Below are 23,534 nucleotides of genomic sequence, written 5' to 3' on the forward strand. Positions count from 1 at the left end.
TGACACTTTCCATGAACCATCTGTGATGTTTTAGGTGCTTTTGGCCAGTGGGTCCAAGTCGGACCGAACACAGGCAATGCGTCGTCTAATAGTGATTTTGTTGAGAGTGTGTAAGGAAAATGGCTTTACTTTAACGAACGTGTTCGTTTTGAATACGATTAACAGAGGTCTTTTTAAGCAGCAGATGGGTAGATTAAATACTGTTTTATATATCCTAACACATTTCACGATACATCTGTTTTGTTTAAATTGATTGCATGTTATGCAATTTTATCTTTGAATTATTTGTCTGAATATAGTTAGATAAAGTTATGTCGGACAAATGGAAATTTGTATCACGATAGATGCACGTATTTGATACGTTTCAAATCCGTAACTTCTCCTCTCGTAATAACTTAATTCCCACATGTTTGACATTTGTGGTATGTGGTTGCTTGTTAATGTCACGTGTGTACATTACATCAATAATATACACGTTTGGTCATCGATGATGGAGTTAGAACGATGGCCTGGTCCGGCCCGGCCCGGCCTGACTTGACTTATAGGCAATCCCATAAAGTATCGATGAATGTGAAATAGGAAGTGGTAGAAGCAGCAGTAAATTTTTTTATCATGGGAGGGTAACTCCCACTAGTTGTTGCGTGTATGAGTAGCAGCCCTTAGAACTGACCTTGACATAAACCATATGCATCTGTAATTAAGGCGTCCTTTCGAGCCAAGTCTTCGAAACAACGCCAACACAAACAACTTTCTCACAAGGCCTAAGACAGACGGAAGTCAAGTGATGTCGGAATTCCACACATGCGCAGTGTTAACGGTACCTGTGGCGTCATGACAACGCTTTCCTCCTTCCTGTGTGTCAGCCATTTTGACAGATTGCACTGGAGTATATTGCAAGTTTTGCGTATCGTTTACGATTTTCAGAGTTTTTGCTGTTTGAAGAGGTGTATAAAATCATGAATCCCAGTACAGGAGGTATGTGATAAGTATGTTTTTAATCAGTCACGATGTGCTATATGAGTAGGTATTTGTATTGCAAGAGTGACCATTGTCTCATATCTCTCCTGCCTTTGAGAGACACAAAGGTATTCTCGTTGATTTATTTTATCATTGTAAGAGGCAAGCTATAACTGAATTTGCTATAACTGAATTTGATCTAGATCGGGAATTGGTCATCTAACTTCACGAAAGTGTTTACTTGTACCCATCCAGCTACTATAAAACTTCATTATGGCCGTGCATTAGGCCTAAATTTGATGCCAAAAAATTCCCCAAACATTCTAGCCTACTTATTGCATTTCAGTCTCGTGAATTTTCTGTTGCTGGAACACAGATTATCAAACAGTAGTAAAACATAATGCCTTTATTTATTTTATTAAATATTTCAACAAATATTAATCAATACAGTGCATGTGCCTCGTTTGCCGCCCGGGCTGCCGACAGTGGTGATGGGAGATGGGACCAGATGTCTGGTAGATAACAACAATATCTGGATACCAGCTGGTAATCCGGTTAACCTCTCCCTGGTTGCTGGTAACCTACAGCCAAGACTCCTGCAACCTGGAGTTCAATCATCTGTGACTGGTATCCCCCTGCCTCCTGCAGTCCAGGCACCGCCTTGCAGTAGACGTAGGGAGATGATGCCTGTCTGCCAACTGCCTGTCAGCCTGCCCACTTCAGAGTTGGACCTACAGCTGATGAGACCAGAGGTATATTACATTGATGCTCATACATGTACCATTTTATTCACGCTTATACATTTATAAGAATGTAATCCAAACAGAATGATATTCTTACTTGATCATAAAAAATCAAAATGATGCCTTGATTGTATTCCCCATCAGGCCTTCTCCTGTGTTCTGCCCCAACTTGACCAACCCAGTTCAGTTCTCCTTTCCCAGTCTGCCCATGTTGAAACTCCAGCCATACCTTCAACAAGCAGCCCCAAACCCAATTCCGTAATCCCTATCCAACTAAAGCAAAAACCTGAGCTCAAGCCCTGCAAACACAAGCCCCGCACTTTCAGGCCAAAACCTCAGCCAAAGCCTCGCATTCCCAAGGAGAAAGTGGGCAAGCATCAGCCTGAGAGCAAGCCCTACTTTGTGCCTCAGCCTCTTGGAGCCCGGCACATGAAAACCCAGAGCAAACCCCTTGGGAACCGTATCACTAAGCCCTCTGGTAGTCATGGTATCATTAAGACCTCATCTAAGCTTAGTTTTGGAGAACAGTTGTTGTCTGCTGATCGTGCTTACATAAAGCCAAAGTCAGACTTGCCCAGTACAGGTGGCAATACCTTCCCTGTCCCTGTTAAGAATGTAAAGGATAAGATTGTTTCAGCATCGGAGAGTACTAAGTCAGGTGGTGTCACTGCTGCAACAGTAAGTGTAAATCCTGACAAGTCAGTGGACAGAGCTGAGCCTAACTCTGATGATGAATATGATGTGGAATATCTGTATCTTACTAAACTGATTTTAAGGAAAAAGAAGAAACCCACTGCTGAGCCCAGTAAGGAGTCCCTGCCCTCACGCAAGAGGAAGTGCCCTGATGACAACAGCGAGGTGCCCCAAGCTGTGAAGCAGGCAAGACTGGAGGAGCCCCAGGACACTCTGGAGGACCTGGAAGCTCTCCTGGCTGAGTACAGCTCCAGTCTCTTATGTGGCACCAGGGACTTCTTCTAAACACTGTAAGGGGCAGGGGACAGGTAGGTATAGATTAGTGTGTAGTATTTAGGTTAATGTTCGTACATGGTGTTCATTCTCTTATTCTTCCTTGTCTGCAGTTCAACTTCAAGACAGTCAACTCATATTCTGACCATCTGCTACTGACTGTTTTATCTAAACCCCTTATGGGTTTTCTGCCCAATCTACAATCTACCAAATCTGATGCTATTATCTGTGTCAGGCTATTTCCATGCCTATGGTACTCTAAAGTACCCTTCTCTTATGTAATCTAAATGTTCTGTGCTCTGTTCTCCTCTCTGTAACACTGTACTATACTCTGCATTGTCATACTTTACTCTCTTCTGTACTGTCCTACATTACTTTCTTCTACATTGTACCCTCATCACCCTTGCCAGCTGAACTCTGTACTATCATAATAAGCCTTGTCTGCACTGTCCTACTCTCCTCTGTACTGTCCTACTCCACCCCATTCTCTACTGTCCTACTCTACCCTCCCCTACATTGTTTTACTATACCCTACTCTGTACTGTTCAACACTGTACTGTCCTATTCTACCATACTCTGAACTGTCCTCTACCCTACTCTGTGCTGTCCTACTCTACCCTAATCTTTACTGTCCTACTCTCTTCCCTACTGTCCTAATCTACCATACTCTGTACTGTCCCCCTCTACCCTACTCTGTACTGCCTTACTCTACCCTACTCTGCGCTGTCCTACTCTACCCTTCTCTGTACTGTCCTACTCTACCCTCCTCTGTACTGTCCTACTCTACCCTCCCCTATATTGTTCTACTATACCCTTCTCTGTACTATCCTCCTCTATTGTCCTACTCTATCCAACTCTGTACTGTTCCACACTGTACTGTCCTACTCTCTTCCCTACTGCCCTACTCTACCCTAATCTGTACTGTCCTACTCTACCCTACTATGTATTGCCCTAGTTCACCCTCCTCTATACTGTCCTACTCTACCCTCCTCTGTACTGTCCTACTCTACCCTTCTCTGTGCTGTCCTACTTCACCCTACTCTCTACCGTCCTACTTCATCCTCCTCTGTACTGTCCTACTCTACCCTTTTCTGTACTGTCCTACTCTACCCTACTCTACTGTCCTACTCTACCCTCCTCTGTACTGTCCTACTCTACCCTCCTTTGTACTGTCCTACTCTACCCTTCTGTGTACTGTCCTACTCTACCCTTCTGTGTACTGTCCTACTCTACTCTTCTCTGTACTGCCTTCCTCTACTCTGTATTGTCCTACTCTACCCTTCTCTGTACTGTCCTACTCTACCCTCCTCTGTACTGTCCTACTCTACCATTCTCTGTACTGTCCTACTCTACCCTCCTCTGTACTGTCTTACTCAACCCTTCTCTGCACTGTCCTACTCTACCCTACTCTGTACTGTCCTACTCTACCCTCCTCAGTTCTGTCCTACTCTACCCTTCTCTGTACTGTCCTACTCTACCCTACTCTGTACTGTCCTACTCTACCCTTCTCTGCACTGTCCTACTCTACCCTACTCTGTACTGTCCTACTTTACTCAACACTGTCCTACTCTGTACTTTCCTACTCTACCCTTCTGTGTACTGTCCTACTCTACTCTTCTCTGTACTGCCTTCCTCTACTCTGTATTGTCCTACTCTACCCTTCTCTGTACTGTCCTACTCTACCCTCCTCTACCCTGTCCTACTCTACCATTCTCTGTACTGTCCTACTCTACCCTCCTCTGCACTGTCCTACTCTACCCTTCTCTGCACTGTCCTACTCTACCCTCCTCTGCACTGTCCTACTCTACCCTAGTCTGTACTGTCCTACTCTACCCTTCTCTGCACTGTCCTACTCTACCTTAGTCTGTACTGTCCTACTCTACCCTTCTCTGCACTGTCCTGCTCTACCCTAGTCTGTACTGTCCTACTCTACCCTCCTCTGTACTGCCCTACTCTACCCTACTCTGTACTGCCCTACTCTACCCTAGTCTGTACTGTCCTACTCTACCCTCCTCTGCACTGTCCTACTCTACCCTCCTCTGCACTGTCCTGCTCTACCCTAGTCTGTACTGTCCTACTCTACCCTCCTCTGTACTGCCCTACTCTACCCTACTCTGTACCGCCCTACTCTACCCTAGTCTGTACTGTCCTACTCTACCCTCCTCTGTACTGCCCTACTCTACCCTAGTCTGTACTGTCCTACTCTACTCTCCTCTGCACTGTCCTACTCTACCCTCCTCTGCACTGTCCTACTCTACCCTAGTCTGTACTGTCCTACTCTACCCTCCTCTGTACTGTCCTACTCTACCCTAGTCTGTACTGTCCTACTCTACCCTCCTCTGCACTGTCCTACTCTACCATCCTCTGCACTGTCCTACTCTACCCTAGTCTGTACTGTCCTACTCTACCCTCCTCTGTACTGCCCTACTCTGTACTGTCCTACTCTACCCTCCTCTACCCTGTCCTGCTCTACCATTCTCTGTACTGTCCTACTCTACCCTTCTCTGCACTGTCCTACTTTACCCTCCTCTGCACTGTCCTACTCTACCCTTCTCTGCACTGTCCTTCTCTACCCTCCTCTGCACTGTCCTACTCTACCCTACTCTGTACTGTCCTACTCTACCCTCCTCTGTACTGTCCTACTCTACCCTTCTCTGCACTGTCCTACTCTACCCTAGTCTGTACTGTCCTACTCTACCCTCCTCTGTACTGCCCTACTCTACCCTACTCTGTACTGTCCTACTCTACCCTCCTCTGTACTGCCCTACTCTACCCTAGTCTGTACTGTCCTACTCTACCCTCCTCTGCACTGTCCTACTCTACCCTAGTCTGTACTGTCCTACTCTACCCTCCTCTGCACTGTCCTACTCTACCCTAGTCTGTACTGTCCTACTCTACCCTCCTCTGTACTGCCCTACTCTGTACTGTCCTACTCTACCCTCCTCTACCCTGTCCTACTCTACCATTCTCTGTACTGTCCTACTATACCCTTCTCTGCACTGTCCTACTTTACCCTCCTCTGCACTGTCCTACTCTACCCTTCTCTGCACTGTCCTACTCTACCCTCCTCTGTACTGCCCTACTCTACCCTACTCTGTACTGTCCTACTCTACCCGCCTCTGTACTGTCCTACTCTACCCTCCTCTGTACTGCCCTACTCTACCCTTCTCTGCACTGTCCTACTCTACCCGCCTCTTCACTGTCCTACTCTACCCTTCTCTGCACTGTCCTACTCTACCCTCCTCTGTACTGTCATACTCTACCCTTCTCTGCACTGTCCTACTCTACCCTACTCTGTACTGTCCTACTCTACCCTTCTCTGCACTGTCCTACTCTACCCTAGTCTGTACTGTCCTACTTTACCCTACTCAACACTGTCCTACCCGGTACTTTCCTACTCTACTTTTCCCTATTCTGTATGTAGTGTTCTCCAATGTACCCTTCTCTCTACTCTTGTACTGCCCTTCTCTACCCTCCTCTGCACTGTCCTACTCTACCCTACTCTGTACTGTCCTACTCTACCCTACTCTGTACTGTCCTACTCTACCCTACTGTGTACTGTCCTACTCTACCCTTCTCTGCACTGTTTTACTGTAGCCTCCTCTGTACTGTCCTACTCTACCCTCCTCTACCCTACTCTTTACTGTCCTACTCTACCCTTCTCGGTACTGTCCTACTCTATCCTACTCAACACTGTCCCACTCTGTACTTTCCTACTCTACTTTTCCCTATACTGTCGTATGTAGTGTTCTCCACTTCTCTCTACTCTTGTACTGTCTGCTTTAAGACAGTGCACCCTACTCACTCCCTATCTACTACTGCTTCTAACTGACACTATCCTGTTCCTTTCTCAACAGTCGGACTGGCTGTCTTATTCTTTTCTGTCTTGTACTATCAACCATATTTCTGTTCATCTCACTGCTCTCCTACTCGCTTGTGATAACAGTTTAGACGGTAGTCAAGTGGTAGCAATTTTCTGGTGGTAGTTATTTTCGAGAATTTATCATTATGTTGAATCGTTCACTCTTTATTCCAGTAATCTAAGATATGCTAAGGAAATGTGTCACTGTACGTTTTTGTAAGTTCGCGTGAAGAGTGGAAAGGGACGGCTGTGAGGGGAGGTTGGAGGCCGTTTATTTAGTATGTAACTGTTATACATGTATTTATTTCAAAGATATTAAAGTGCTCTTTCTTAATAAAATATATTTTTTTCCAGTGTAAGAAGTAGTTCTGTTGTATTTAAGAACTGAAGTTGAATTGTATGGTTAGATGATGTAAAGGAAGAATGTGAGTTAGCCCATTGCATGCAGCTGAAAGGACCCATTCGTCTTTGTAGTGTATTTTACCCAATTACTCAACAAGGTTTTTGATGGTCATTACCTATCAACATCATAGCTCAGAAGATAGGGCACCCATTATTTCAATCATGAATTCCACACAAACAGTGCATGATGAGAACAGTTTAGCATGTAGTGGTCAGTCAGGTCACACATTCATCTCACACAAATATTACTCATATATCATCGTTACTGACAATGTTTATACTTGGAGAGGTATCAAACTTTAATTACAATCTTATATATCAGATTATTTGAATCAGCTATTACGAAAATTCACAAAATATGTGAACATGTATTGTATCCTGTCACACATGGAATATTATGGCAAGATAAAGACACGAGACTGTGTTATGTACTCATATAAAGGAAGAGATATTCTTTAGTTTGAGTGTCAGCGTGAGAATGGATACCCCTGAGGGGAAACAAATGTGGAAAGCAAATTCACGAGTGAGTGAGGAAATTGGCAAATCAATACGCATATGCAGTGGAATATTATATCTGTATTATGGAGGCATCTGAACCAGTAAAACCACGAAAACACAACTTATCAGGATTACTGATGACCCTCACGCACTATTCATTGTGAAACATTCCAAAGACAAGAATGGGTGAATTATGTCAACTCATAAAGGATTTAAAGAAAGCTGCCATTCTTGATATACGTCTTTCAGCATGTTCAGTGTATGTTATCTTAATGGCCATTACCTATCGATGTCATGGCTCAGAATTTAGGACACCTATAATTTCTTTGATTTCAATCATGATTGCCACACAAACAATGCATGACGAGAGACGTTTAGCATGAAGTTATCAGAGGTTATACATTAATCTCACACAAATATAGCTTTGACATTTTTTTCTATCACCATGCCAGACAATCTGTATTCTTGTGTTGTTGATCGAGTGCATTAAATGTCAACGCTACACTGGCAAATGTCTTATCGGAAGATAGTGACAAGAGATGATATATGATATGTCTACTGGGACGAGACATGTTTGAATGTGAACGTGAGAATGGAAACCTCTGAGGGGAGCAAACCAAATGTAGAAAGCTAATTCACGAGTGCTTTAGGAAATAGGCAAATCAATAGACATATGGAGCGGCTATTCTATCCATGTAGGCAATATAACATGTATTGCCTCGTGTTTGTCTAAGTGTACCAACAGAAACAGCTGGATCAGTGGCGGGATGAAAGAAAATCTAGTCTGAACCAGACAAACCACGATGCCACAAGTAACCAATCACAATTGGTCCTCCATAAATCACTGAGTATTGTCACGAAGCATTTCTGAGACTATCTGGGACTAAACTATCCTGAACTGTACTCAAAAGATGGGTCACTCTGATAAGCACTGACCATAAGCTGATGTAACGTACCTCATAGCTTGACCTCCTTAAAGAACTATTCATGCTTAACAGCCATTGTCACCAAGACCATCTCAAGACAAACATGGGTGACTGTTAAACTATTCTGATCTTGACTCATAATGCGTGTCACTCAGATAAACACAGAACGTAAGTTGATGTAACACACGTCACAGCTGGCCCTCCATGAAACACTTACAATACTCAGCAGCCATTGTCACCAACGTGGTCTCAAGACAAATATGAGTGACTGGTAAACTATTCTCATCAAGACTCATAATGTGTGTCAGTCAGATAACACTGAACGTAAGTTGATGTAACACACGTCACAGCTGGACCTCCATAAAGCACTTTTAATACTTAGCAGCCATTGTCACCAACGTGGTCTCAAGACAAACATGGGTGACTGGTAAACTTTTCTGACCTGGACACATTAGGTGGGTTACTCAGACGAGATCTGATCATACATGAATATGGTATAGCAATGATGCAAGGTTGATATCATACACTTATTCCAAGCAATACGTGTTTAGGAAAGAGCTTTGCTTTTTGCATTGCAAAAGTTTAAGTTCGGTTCTTGTATTTGCCAAAGACTTCATATTTAGAAAATGTTCCACACGAGCATCTGAAACCTATGAAACGCTGTTACTTTATGAATTATGATATATAATATCAGAAACGTATTAGATAATGACAAATTGATAGTGCAAATATATTTTTCTACGGACGGATAAAAAGTGAAAATTTCTAAACGCAATGGCCATATCTACTTTTATTAATCAACTGTCTGTAATACGCTCAAATAGGCCTGCTTCATATAGAAGCACCGGAGTGTCAATATGGGTTTAGCAGGCCAACACTGGATGTAAGCGGGCTAACACAATTGTGTCAGGCCAATATGGATTTTGCGTGTGATTGCATTCCTAACATTGCAATCCCAACAAGGCGATAGACTGCTGTCATGTAAGACCGTAGATCCTGTTTTTGTTATAACTGACATGGGCCGCCTCCGTGGTCTTGTGGTATAGCGTCCGCCCGGAGAGCGGAAGGTCCGGGGTTTGATCCCCGGCCGCGTCATACCAAAAGACGTTAAAAGATGGTACTTGTTGTTACCCTGTCTGGCGCTCGGCATTAAGGGGCTAAAACAAGGACTGGTCGGCTCGGAGTCAGTATACTGTGTCTGAGTGGGGTATTCATGTTAAACTGCGGCATGGTATCTCAGTGAGCTAGCACTATAAATCGGCATCAGTCCGGACTAGTACAAGTAGCCACACACACACACGTGCATGCACGTCGCTATATAAGTGCAATAATCTTGGACGCGACGTTAAACCCCGTTTCACCTCACCTATAACTGACATATATTATAACTTTAATATATTTCTTTTTTGATCTCTTTTACTGATACTATTTTGAAACATATAAACTACCGGGCAAAAGAAAGTTTTCACTTTAAAAATAGTTGTATAAAAAGCAAAAAAGCTGTTACAGGTTTGAACCCCCGCAGAAAACATTCGCCCAAATGCAACATGACCACAACAACAACGCAGATTTTCGAACGCAGCTTTCCAAATCATGCATTGTTGAAAACGTGATTTTGAGACATTGGTCCAAATGCACGTGCGTGATTGGGGCATAAATACCGACGTTGTACAGAGCAGGCATTCAGTAAGCAAGAAAACACCGAGAATATGCCCAGACTTACACAAGCGCAACGAGACAGAGCGATCGGTATGGCCAATATGGGGGCTACTCAACGTCATATAGCCAGAACCTTCAACTGCTCCCAGACCACCACCAGCAAGTTGATAATCCGCTACCAACAGACAGGACAGACTCAAGACCAGCCAAGATCGGGAAGACCGAGAGTGACAACACCGACCGAAGACCGCTACATCAGGCAGATTCACCTCCGAAACATCACTTGGCGGCAACATCACTTGGGCATGCCATCAGCAGACGAACAGTCCTTCGACGACTTCGTACGGCTGGTATACGAGCCTACCGACCCTTCCGTGGAATGGCCTTGACCCGTCTACACCATTAACGCAGACTGCAATGGGCACCAACTGTACGTCGGTGGCAGCGATGTCACTGGGCAAGAGTGCTCTTTACAGATGAAAGTCTGTTTTGACTGTTCAGGAACGATGGCCGAGTTCGAGTTTTTCGACGAAGGGGAAAGCGATTGGCGCCAAACTGCCTTAGAGAAGTTCAACCGTTTGGAGGCGGAGGCGTCATGGTATGGGGTGGCATTTGTGGCCAGATACAGGGATGAAGTGATGATACCTGTTGTGGTGCCCTTTATTCAACATCAGCCAAGAGGATTAATTTTGCAACAAGACAACGCAAGGCCTCACACCGCCCGAATTGTTCAAGACTACCTGAACAACGTTAACGTCAACGTATTGCCCTGGCCACCTTGTTCTCCAGACATGAACCTCATTGAACATCTCTTGGATCATCTTGATCGTCAGCTGAGACATGTACCGCCTCCAGCGAACCGACAGTAACTTGAACAGACTCTATTGAACTTATGGAACAGGATTCCTGTTGACGTTATCCGCCGACTGACGAGGAAATGAGGAGGCGTGTGTTAGTGTGCATGGATGCCCAGGGTGGTCACACTCGCTATTGATGCCGTGTTACCTGACTACTGTGTCATTAATGGACTCTTCATGCACTTTTTCAATGAACTCTGATTTGTGTAATTTTTAATTTGGACCCCTTGACTCTTTCTTTGTGTATTGCGGAGAATGCAATATCAGCATTACAATGCATTTTCATTCTAATTCATGGAGAATGATTTCTGTTTATAAATTAATCACCATAAATCTCAAATATGCCTTTGTTATTGGTGTTTGGTCAAGTGAAGTCGGTGAAAATTTTCTTTTGCCCGGTAGTTTAGTTTAGGTAGTCAATTATAAATGTCATAAAATGTGTGTTTTCAAATTAGCCTTGTGACAGGTCCTCGGCGGTCATATTGGTCAAGAAGCATTGCCTCGGTCCAATATAGTCCACCCAGGGCCATATGACTGACTTTGCTTTTTCCTTGTATTTTTTGTCATCGTCGTCCTCCCACTATACAGGCTTATGCACACGTACATTGTCCTGGTGGAACAGCACACGTTTTGAAAGTTGCCAATGATATTTAGCCTTGACATTATCAATTCCCTGAGCAGATAAGCGTAATGTTATCCATTAAGGATCGAACCTTTTGGGAGGTAGTCCATCACAAAACCGAAGCCGTCACGTTTCCTTGCAACATACTTGGCCTCTTACAGAGGAGACGTTAGAGGTTTAAGCTGCAGGTTTATATTAATGACTATTCGAGGTACCCCCAAAGGTTCATCCTCCCCACTCCCCTCTGCGTCCTCATCTCCCTCCTTATCCCTACTTTCCACTTCTTATTCGGTACTTCCAGCTCCATCCTCCTCATCTTCCTCTCCACCGTCCCTACTTCCCTCTCCATCCTCCCTAAAATCCTCTCCACTCTCCCTTGCTCACGCCAGTCCTCCTCCCTCATACTTCCATGTCCCCCATACCCGTATATCCGTCCTCCCACAATAGCCCCTTTAACCTCTCATACCTCCATTTCCCCATACCCATATGTCCGTCCTCCCACAACGGCCCCTTTCCCCTATCATACCTCCATGTCCTCCATACCCGTATGTCCGTCCTCCCACTGCAGTCCCTTCTCCCTCTCATACCTCCATGTCCTCCATACCCGTATGTCCGTCCTCCCACTACAGCCCCTTCCCCTCTCATACCTCCATGTACCCCATACCCATATGTCAGTCCTCCCACTACAGCCCCTTCCTCTCTCATACCTCCATGTCCCACATACCCGTATGACAGTCCTTCCACTGCAGCCCCTTCCCCTCTCAAGCTTCCGTATGTCCGTCCTCCATTACAGTCCCCTTCCCCTCTCATACCTCCATGTTCCCCATACCCGTATGTCCGTCCTCCCACTACAGCCCCTTCCCCTCTCATACCTCCATGTCCCCCACACCCGTAAGTCCTTCCTCCCACTACAGCCCCTTCAACTCTCATACATCCATGTCCCCCACACGCGTATGTCCGTCCTCCCACTACAGTCCACTTCGCCTCTCATACCTTGATGTCCCACATACCCGTATGTCAGTCCTCCCACTACAGCCCCTTCACCTCTCATACATCCATGTCCCCCATACCCGTATGTCCGTCCTTCCACTACAGCCCCTTCCCCTCTCATACCTCCATATCCCACATACCCGTAAGGCCGTCCTTCCACTACAGTCCCCTTCCCCTCTCATACCTCCATGTCCGACATACCCGTATGTCAGTCCTCCCACTACAGCCCCTTCCCCTCTCATACCTTGATGTCCGAAATACCCGTATGTCCGTCCTCCCACTACAGCCCCTTCCCCTCTCATACCTCCATGTTCCACGTACCCGTATGTCTGTCCTTCCACTAGTCCCCTTCCCCTCTCATACCTCCATGTCCCCCATACCCGTATGTCAGTCCTCCCACGACAGTCCCTTCCCCTCTCATACCTCCATGTACCCCATACCCGTATGTCCGTCCTTCCACTACAGTCCCCTTCCCCTCTCATACCTCCATGTCCGCCATTCCCGTATGTCAGTCCTTCCACTGCAATCCCCTTCCCCTCTCATACCTCCATGTCTGCCATACCCGTATGTCAGTCCTTCCACTACAGTCCCCTTCCCGTCTCATACCTCCATGTCCCCCATACCTGTAAGTCCGTCCTTCCACTACAATCCCCTTCCCTTCTCATACCTCCATGTCCCCCATACCCGTATGTCAGTCCTTCCACTGCAGTCCCCTTCCCCTTTCAAGCTTCCGTATGTCCGTCCTTCACTACAGTCCCCTTCCCCTCTCATACCTCCATGTTCCCCATACCCGTATGTCCGTCCTTCCACTACAGTCCCCTTCCCCTCTCATACCTCCATGTCCCCCATACCCGTATGTCAGTCCTTCCACTGCAGTCCCCTTCGCCTCTCATACTTTGATGTCGCACACACCCGTATGTCAGTCCTCCCACTACAGTCCCCTTCCCCTCTCATGCCTCCATGTCCCCCATACACGTATGCCAGTCCTCCCACTACAGTCCCCATCGCCTCTCATACCTCCATGTCCCCCAAACCTGTACGTCAGTCCTCCCACTACAGTCCCCTTCGACTCTCATACCTTGATGTCCCACATACCCGTACGTTTTGATTTTGACATGTGCATTATGGATACCAGATAGTTAACTTTTCGGCATAATAAATATGTTATGGTGTCTTTAGTTGCCGTATATGGTGTCACATTAGGTTAGCAGTTAGAAATATTGTTCTGCTAATCTAATACGACACGACATATAGTAGTGTTATATGGCTACTAAGGACACAAATAATATATCCCGTGTCGTTGCCTCCGACCTCCACATATAGGTTCCATCCTCTGTCATACCCCTATGTTGCCTACTGCCACCTGCCCTTGCCAACGGTAGTTTAAGGAAATAAAAAAAGTTAAAGTGTAACCTATACCCATCTTTCAAAATCGTTATTAATATTACTCCTTTTATATTTCTGTAGAGCTGCAATTCTTGTAAACAAGCACCCATACTAAACCTGAAACAAACAATTACATTAACACCAGGAACAATGACAATTGAGTTTGTTTAACATAGATTACGACGGCACCTTATCATTATAAACGGAACATTTTCCCCAAGTAATTTGATTCATTAAAGCGCTAATAAAATCCTCTTTCAAGAAGGGTAACTCTATTTACCTATTAAACTCTACCAGAGTAGTTTCCCTCAGAATGATCTTCGCATTTCATAACTTTTAAGATCCAATCTAAACAGGCGACGTACCCAATGTTGATGTGTACATTTCACAATGTAAAGGCAGACGGAAGTGCCAAGTGATGCATAAAGTCGACGCATGCGCGGACTTGCCTTCAGTAGCGGCGTCATGACAACTGTTAGGCCTTCCTGTGTGTCAGCCATTTTGAGAGATATCACTGGAAGTTTTCGCAGTTTTATCGTGCAAAATACCTGCTTTAAAAGTGTGTACGACTTGAAGAGGTGGAGAAAACTATGAATCCTACTAGGACAGGTATGTGAAATTGGCCTTTTTACCAGTGATAAGGCTGGATGAAGCTGTTTTGATATGTTTACAATGCATAAAATAGACGCTGATCTTTCGATCTTTCTATACTCCAATTTCAATTTTCATTGTCTGTATGTGCCAATGTGGGTCTTAATATTATGGAGTTGCACAATAACAGTAGGTTGTTGTTTCTAACCTGAACAGTTGTACTAAATGTACCCGGTGTGAAAACGTAACATGATACACCCCATAATCGACTGAGGGAAAGGGAAATCCCTGCAGACACGTTTTCAAGACACATAGAATTAATGAATTTTGTCCTTTATCAAAAAGAATAGCCTTGATCGAAACTTCATCCTTTATTGAATACTACTTTGAGCGACACATGTGTACGTTTTATAAATGGATACTGCTGTTCAGTATTATCATAATGATGAATTGCTTGGTGGTAGTTCCTGTGACCCGCTTGCCGCCCGAGCTGCCAACAGTGGTGATGGGAGATGGGACCAGATGTCTGGTAGAGAACAACACTATCTGGATACCAGCTGGTAATCCGGTTAACTTCTCCCTGGGTGCTGGTAACCTACAGCCAAGACTCCTGCAGCCTGGAGTTCAATCATCTGTGACTGGTATCTCCCTGTCTCCTGCAGTCCAGGCACCACCTTGCAGTAGACGTAAGGAGATGATGCCTGTCAGCCAGCCGCCTGTCAGCCTGCCCAGTTCAGAGATGGACCTACAGCTGATGAGACCAGAGGTATTATTATATTTATGCTAGTACATGTACCAGAATGTAACACAAAAAGTATGATTTTGTTTTTTAATCAATATAGAATCAAAATGAGACTTTGACTGTATCACCCATCAGGCCTTCTCCTGTGTTCTGCCCCAAATTGACCAACCGAGTCCAGTTCCTCTTTCCCAGTCTGCTAATATTGAAACTCCAGGCATATCTTCAACAAGGAATCCCAAACTCAATTCCAAGACCCCTATCCAGCTTAATAGAAAACCTAAGCTCAAGCCCTGCAAACGCAAGCCCCGCACTTTCAGGCCAAAACCTCAGCCAAAGCCTCGCATTCCCAAGGAGAAAGTGGGCAAGCATCAGCCTGAGAGCAAGCCCTACTTTGTGCCTCAGCCTCTTGGAGCTCGGCACATGAAACCCCAGAGCAAACCCCTTGGGAACCGTATCACTAAGCCCTCTGGTAGTCATGGTATCATTAAGACCTCATCTAAGCTTAGTTTTGGTGAACAGTTGTTGTCTGCTGATTGTGCTTGCATAAAGTCAAAGTCTGTCTTGCCCAGTACAGGATGCAAGACCTTCCCTGTCCCTGTTAAGAATGTAAAGGATAAGGTTGTTTCAACATCGGAGAGTCCTAAGTCAGGTGGTTTCACTGCTGCAACAGTAAGTGTAAATCCTGACAAGTCAGTGGACAGAGCTGAGCCTAACTCTGATGATGAATATGATGTAGAATATCTGTATCTTACTAAACTGATTTTAAGGAAAAAGAAGAAACCCACTGCTGAGCCCAGTAAGGAGTCCCTTCCCTCACGCAAGAGGAAGTGCCCTGATGACAACAGCGAGGTGCCCCAAGCTGTGAAGCAGGCAAGACTGGAGGAGCCCCAGGACACTCTGGAGGACCTGGAAGCTCTCCTGTCTGAGTACAGCTCCAGTCTCTCGTCTGGCACCAGGGACTTCTTCTAAACACTGTAAGGGGCAGGGGACAGGTAGGTATAGATTAGTGTGTAGTATATAGGTTAATAATCGTACATGGTGATCTTTCTCTAATCCTTTCATTGTGCAGTTCAACTTCAAAACAGTGAACTCGTGTTTTGACCATCAGCTACCGTTTCTGTTTTATCTACAATCTACCGAATCTAGTGCTATTATCTGTGTCTGGCCATTTCCACGTCCATGGTACTCTACCCCTTGTATCTATATTCCTACTTTGCCTTTATGTCCTACAGTGCCTGCTCTGTTGTTATCTAATCTAAATGTTGTATGTTCTACTCTACTCTGCTGTGTACTGTCACACTGTACCATACCCTGCATTGCCCAACTATATTCTCTTCTGCACTGTCCTTCGTTAATTTCTTCTACGCTGTACCTTCACCAATCCTGCTTACGGAACTCTGTACTCTCCTAATAAGCCTCAACTGTACTGCCCTACCCCCTGTAATGTCCTACCCTCCCCTGCACTGTCCTACTCTACCCTAGCCTGTACTGTTCTACTCTACCATACTCTGTACTGTTCTATTCTACCCTCCCCTTTATTGTCCTACTCTACCGTCTCCTGTATTTTCCTACTCTACCCTGCACTGTCCTACTCTACCCTCCCCTGTACTCTCCTACCTTACCCTACTATCGTCCTATGTACTATCCTACCCTGTACTCTACTATTCTGTAGTGTTCTACTCTTTACTTTCCTACCCTGTACAGCCCTACTGTACTGTCCTACCCTGTACTGTCCTGCTCTACCCTCCCCTGTACTCTCCTACCCTACCCTACGATCCTCCTATGTACTATGCTACCCTGTACTCTACTATTCTGTAGTGTTCTACTCTTTACTGTCCTACCCTGTACTGTCCTTTTCTACCCTGCCCTGTACTGTCCTACTTTACCCTACTTTGTAGTATTGTACTGTCCTACTCTAATGTTCTACTCTGTTCTGTCCTACGCTACCCTACAATATACTGTCCTACTCTACCCTATTATGTTCTGTCCTACATGACCCTACTTTGTACCGTCCTACTCTAGCCTACTCTGTATTGTCCTACCCTGTCATGTCCACAAAGGGTTGCATACAGGTAAATGACTTGGACCTAAGAAATGTAATAAATCAAAGGCAAAAGTCAATAAGTTAAATAAGCAAAGATGGCGGATGCAGTATAATTTCGAAGTTTAATCTGTACACCTGGCTATCCACTGGGTCTGGGAGCAAAAATGCCGTAAACATCACCCCTCATCCCCCAGACACAAGGACAACTGTCACAAGCGTGCAATGTCTCTGACCCTTTCCCCATGTTGAAGCATATTGAAAATAATTACCTTGTACATACTTACCTTTTGTTGATATAAACAAAACAACATAAGACATTAATACAACATATATCCCTGTGTAATGGGTTTTCGAACGCTTTAAAAAACATTCATAGTTTTCTCGCTAATGCATGAATAACTGTAAAACATCTCATTCACTTATAAATGACATGTTTATCTTAAAAACAAGCAATCATCTGAGTATTTACAATGTCTGTGGGACGCCACACCCCTCGTTATAATGCAAGTATTCGTGATAGAAAATGTATAAAGGCCGAAAAGCAGCGTTTCACCCATTCAGTCATTCATTCAATCCTACTTTATCCTACTCTGCACTGTCCTACCCTACCCTACTCTGTACTGTCCTACTCTACCCTACTCTGTACTGTCCTATTCCACCCTACTCTGTACTGTCCTCCTCTAACTAACTCTGAACTGTCCTACCCTACCTAACTCTGCATTGTCCTTAGCCTACCCTACTCTGTACTGTCCTACTCTACCCTACTCTGTACTGTCCTACTCTACCCTCCTCTGTACTGTCCTACCCTACCCTACTCTGTACTGTCCTACTCTACCCTCCTCTGTACTGTTCCACTCTACCCTACTCTGTACTGTCCTACTCTACCCTACTCTGTACTGTCCTATTCCACCCTACTCTGTACTGTCCTACTCTACCCTATTCTGTACTGTCCTACTCTACCCCACTCTGACTTGTCCTACCCTACCCCACATTGTCCTTAGACTACCATAATCTGTACTGTCCTACTCTACCCTACTCTGTACTGTCCTACTCTACACTACTCTGCACTGACCTACTCTGTAATATCGTACTCTACCCTACTCTGTACTATCCTACTCTACCTTACTCTACCTTATGTAGTGTCCTACCATCTACCCTTCTCTCAACTATTATACTGTCTACTATAAATGTGTTCATCTCATTGGCAACCTGACACTCCTGCATTGTCCTATCTGCTACTGTCCTGTTCCTTTCTCAACAGTCGGACTGGATATCTTTCCTTTTTCTGTCTTCTACTTTCAACCATATTTCTGTTCATCTCACTACTCTCCTACTCGCTTGCGATAACAGTTTAGATGGTAGTCAGGTGGTAGTTATTTTCGAGAATTTATCATTATGTTGAATCGTTCACTCTTTATTCGAGTAATGTAAGATATGCTGAGGAAATGTGTCACTGTACGTTTTTGTAAGTTCGCGTGAAGAGTGGAAAGGGACGGCTGTGAGGGGAGGTTGGAGGCCGTTTATTTAGTATGTACTGATATACGTGTATTTATTTCAAAGTTATTAATGCGTTATTCTTAATAAAATATATTTTTTCCAGTGTAAGAAGTAGTTCTGTTTTTTTTAAGAACTGAAGTTGAATTGTATGGTTAGATGATGTGAAGGAAGAATGTGGGTAGGCCATTGCATGGTGCTCATTGAGCATCAGCTGACAGACCGACCCCATTCATGATATACGTCTTTGTTGTGTATTTTACTGTTGAATTACTCAACAAGGTTTTTAAAGGTCATTTCCTATCAACATCATAGTTCAGAAGATTGGACACACATAATTTCTTTGATTTCAATCATGAATTCCACACAGTGCATGACGAGAACAGTTTAGCATGAAGTGGTCAGTCAGGTCACACATTCATCTCACACAAATATCACTCATATATCATCGTTCCTGAAAATGTTTATACTTGGAGAAGTATCAAACTTTAATTACAATCTTTCATGTCAGTTTATAAGAATCTGCAATGACGAAAATTCACAAAAGCTGTGAGCATGAATTGTATCCAAGATGGAGTGTTCAATATTTACGTCACACATGGAATATTATGGCAATATAAAGACACGAGACTGTGTTATGTACTCATACACAGGAAGAGATATGCCCCCGAGGGGAGAAAAACAAATGTGAAAAGCAAATTCACGAGTGAGTGAGGAAATGGGCAAATCAATAAGCATATGCAGTGGAATATTATATCTGTATTATGGCGGCATGTGAGGTTATCCAGTCTGAACCAGTAAAACCACGAAGACACACAACCTATCAGGATTACTGATGACCCTCCATCATCCACTATTTATTGTCGTGAAACATTCCAAAGACAAGACTGGGTAAATTATGTCAACTCATTAAGGATTTACAGAAAGCCGCCATTCATGATATGCGTCCAGGCATCTTTCAGCATGTTAAGTGTATGTTATCTTAATGACCATTACCTATCAACATGATAGCTCAGAATTTAGGACACCTATAATTTCTTTGATTTCAATCATGAATGCCACACAAACAAAGCATGACGAGAAACGTTCAACATGAAGTTATCAGTGACTATACATTAAACTCACACAAATATTGCTTTGACGTTTTTGTATATCACCATGCCAGACAATGTGTATTCTTGTGTTGTTGAATCTGAGATTGAGTGCATTAAATGTTTACGCCACACTGGCAAATATATCATCGGAAGACAAGAGATGACACATGATATGTCCATTGAGATGAGACGTGTTTGAATGTGAACGTGAGAATGGACACCTCTGAGGGGAGCAAACCAAATGTGGAAAGCTAATTCACGAGTGATTTAGGAAATGGGCAAATCAATAGACATATGGAGCGGATATTCTATCCATGTAGGCAATATAACATGTATTGCCTCGTGCAAGCACTTTTCAAACTCAGCAGCTGAAACCATAAGCTGATAAAACCTGCCTCACAGCTAGTCCTCCTTAAAGAACTATTCATGTACAGCCATTGTCACCAAGACCATCTCCAGACAAACATGGGTGACTGGTAAACTATTCTGATCTTGACTCATAATGCGTGTCACTCAGATCAACACTGAACGTAAGTTGATGTAACACACGTCAAAGCTGGCCCTCCATGAAACACTTTTAATACTCGACAGCCATTGTCACCAACGTGGTTTCAAGACAAATATGAGTGACTGGTAAACTATTCTCATCAAGACTCATAATGTGTGTCAGTCAGATAACACTGAACGTAAGTTGATGTAACACACGTCACAGCTGGCCCTCCATAAAGCACTTTTAATACTTAACAGCCATTGTCACCAACGTAGTCTCAAGACAAACATGGGTGACTGGTAAGCTTTTCTTACCTCGACACATTAGGTGGGTTACTCAGACGAGATCTGATCATACATGAATATGGTATAGCAATGATGCAAGGTTCTTGTATTTGCCAAAGACTTAATAGTAAGAAAATGTTACACACGGGCATATGACATACTGTTACTTTCTAATATATAATATCAGAAACGTAATTAGATAATGACAGTTTTATGGTGCCAATATGTTTTTCTTAGTCTGACGGATAAAAAAGTAAACATTTCTAAACACACACAGGGGCCCACTTCATATAGAAGCACCGGAGTTCCTATATTGGTTCAGCAGGCCAACATGGGATGTAAGCGGGCTAACACAGTTGTGCCAGGCCAATATCGCATTTGACTGTGATTGCATTCCTTACATTGCAATCCCAACAAGGCGATAGACTGCTGTTATGTAAGATCGTGGATCCTGTTTCTGATATAACTGTGACATTTTTTATCTTTTTTTTCTTTATCTCTTTTACTGATACTAATTTGAAACACATAGTTTAGGTAGTCAATTATAAATATGTCATTAAATGATAAAGGTCCTCGGTAAGTCATATTGGCCTGAGGCAGGCTGGCTGGACTGGACCGAGGCAATGCTTTGGGGGAAAATTTGACTCACCAATGACCTGTAACAAGGCCTCGGACAGTCATATTGGCCCAGAAGCGTTGCCTCAATCCAATATAGCCTAGGCCTATACCAGGGACATATAATAACATAATAATATTGCATCTGTGTAGCTTCATGTATTCCGCCTAGTAAACTCAATACTTCTGTATCCTATTCCTAGCCTAGTGGCCATGTAACGGCAGGGAACACCCGTGTGCTACTTTCGTAGTAGACTCATTGCAAGAGTCGACAATTTGGTCTGTGGCCGATTAGGATGTGCTACACAAAATGTTGACAGCAGATTGACTTCATTTGACTATAATTTTCAATCTGAATTTGGAATCTGAGGGAAATACATAGGTATTAATGCACGATTGCGTTCAGGGCAATGCTGAATATGTAGAGTTTATTTCCTCCAAGCTTCAGGCCATAGGCCCATAGAACATACATTATATCAATAAAGTGTATGCATAAATACATGAAAGGAATATCATACATAAATAATATATCAGTGAATTGTGAGTGACTCGCGTAATCTAAAAGCGTGGTAGATATATTTAGCAAGTTGTGCAATAGTGTATTTACATTTAGAAGACATAAGATTTACAAATTTTTCATATGATGGATTTGTGTGAATGCTTAACTACCTCTGGTATAAAGGAAATCAGGACTTTATTGAAATCTCAATTTCGCATTATCCTTGTATGTTTTGTTATCGTCGTCCTCCCATTAGACCGTTTCCCATGTCCTCTACTTTTGCCCTCCCGTTTCTCCACCTACTACTCTTTTGGTCCCTTCCCCTCTCATAATTCTGGATATAACTTGAATACTTTTCAAAGTGACGTAAAACCCAAACGTGTCACCCACTCCTTACCTCAAAGTCCCTTATTTTCGCCCTGCCGTTAACTCAGTACCCCAACTTTATTCCATTCAACTGCCTCCATCCACCCTACTTCCCCGGTATCCTCCTTACCTTCCCTTCTATCCTCCTTATTCCCTCATCCGTCCATCTTACCTCCACCTCTGTCCTTCCTCATTACCTTCCACTCCATCCTTCCTACTAATCACTAACCCTCCTTACACCCACTTCCCCTCTCATACCTCCATGTCCCACATAACCCAAATGGTCTCCAACTACAGGCCCCTTCCCCTCTCATACCTCCATGTCCCACATAACCCAAATGGTCTCCAACTACAGACCCCTTCCCCTCTCATACGTCCATGTCATATGTCCCCGATACCCGTATATCAGCTCTATACTGCAGTCCCCTTTTGCCTCTAATACCTCCATACCCCCCATACAGGTATGTCCGTCCTCCAACTACAGTCCCCTTCCAGTCTCATACCTCCATGTCCCCCATACCTGTATAACCGTCCTCCAACTACAGGCCCCTTCCAGTCTCATACTTCCATGTCCCCCACTTGTATATCCATCCTCCCACTGCAGTCCCCTTCATCTCTCATACTTCCATGTCTCCCATACCTGTATAACCGTCCTCCCTCTGGAGTCCCCATCATCTCTCATACATCCATGTCCCCCATACCTGTATGTCAGTCCTCCGACTGCAGTCCCCTTCCCCTCCCATACCTCCAGGCCTTATACCTGTATATCCGTCCTCCCACTACAGTCCCCTTCCCATCTCATACTTCCATGTCTCCCATACCTGTATATCCGTCCTCCCACTGCATTCTCCTTCCCCTCTCATACATCCATGTCCCCCATACCTGTATGTCCGTCCTCCCACTGCATTCCCCTTCATCTCTCATACTTCCATATCCCCCATACCTGTATGCCCGTCCTCCCACTACATTCCCCTTCATCTCTCATACTTCCATGTCCCTCATACCTGTATGTCAGTACTCCCACTGCAGTCCCCTTCATCTCTCATACCTCCAGTCCCCATACCCGTATATCCGTCCTCCCACTGCATTCCCCTCCCTCTCTCATACCTCCGTGTCACCCATACACGTATGTCTGTCTTCTCACTAGAGTCCCCCTCCCCTCTCACACCTCCATGTCCCCTATACCCGTAAGTGCGTCCTCCCACATCAGTCTCCTTCCCTTCTGACACCTCAATATCCCCCATACCCGTATGTCCATCCTCCCAATACAGTTGAATTCCCCTCTCCTACCTCCCTGTGCCACACACCCGGATGTCCATCCTTCAACTAAGGCCCCTTTCCCCACCCATCCCTCCCTGTCCCTCATACCCGTATGCTCACCTACCACAACAGCCCCCTTCCCCTCTCATACCTCCATGTCCCCCATACCCGTATATCAGTCCTCCCA

The 23,534-nt window shown here is 44.4% G+C and overlaps 2 protein-coding genes across 2 annotated transcripts; both read left to right on the forward strand.

The window, feature by feature from the left end:
* Positions 1-956: 956 nt before the first annotated feature.
* LOC139464582 (uncharacterized) lies at positions 957-2,678 on the forward strand. Its single transcript, XM_071246104.1, has 3 exons — positions 957-975; positions 1,408-1,709; positions 1,845-2,678. The coding sequence occupies exons 1-3, from the start codon at positions 957-959 to the stop codon at positions 2,676-2,678; spliced, it is 1,155 nt and encodes a 384-aa protein (XP_071102205.1).
* Positions 2,679-14,303: 11,625 nt separating this feature from the next.
* LOC139464583 (uncharacterized) lies at positions 14,304-16,170 on the forward strand. Its single transcript, XM_071246105.1, is given in 4 exon segments — positions 14,304-14,405; positions 14,408-14,477; positions 14,924-15,225; positions 15,337-16,170. Coding segments are annotated over 4 exon segments (1,308 nt in total).
* The last annotated feature ends 7,364 nt before the right edge of the window (positions 16,171-23,534 follow it).

The sequence above is a fragment of the Haliotis cracherodii genome, unplaced genomic scaffold (genome assembly GCF_022045235.1).
Source record: "Haliotis cracherodii isolate W230 unplaced genomic scaffold, xgHalCrac1.p SCAF_17, whole genome shotgun sequence".
In the NCBI taxonomy this organism is placed as follows: Eukaryota; Metazoa; Mollusca; class Gastropoda; order Lepetellida; family Haliotidae; genus Haliotis; species Haliotis cracherodii.

What these genes read in the sequence shown, in the direction of transcription:
- LOC139464582 (XM_071246104.1), top strand. An exon ending in TACAGCTGATGAGACCAGAG is followed by an intron (nt 1,710 to 1,844) that starts GTATATTACATT and finishes ATTCCCCATCAG; the next exon opens with GCCTTCTCCTGTGTTCTGCC.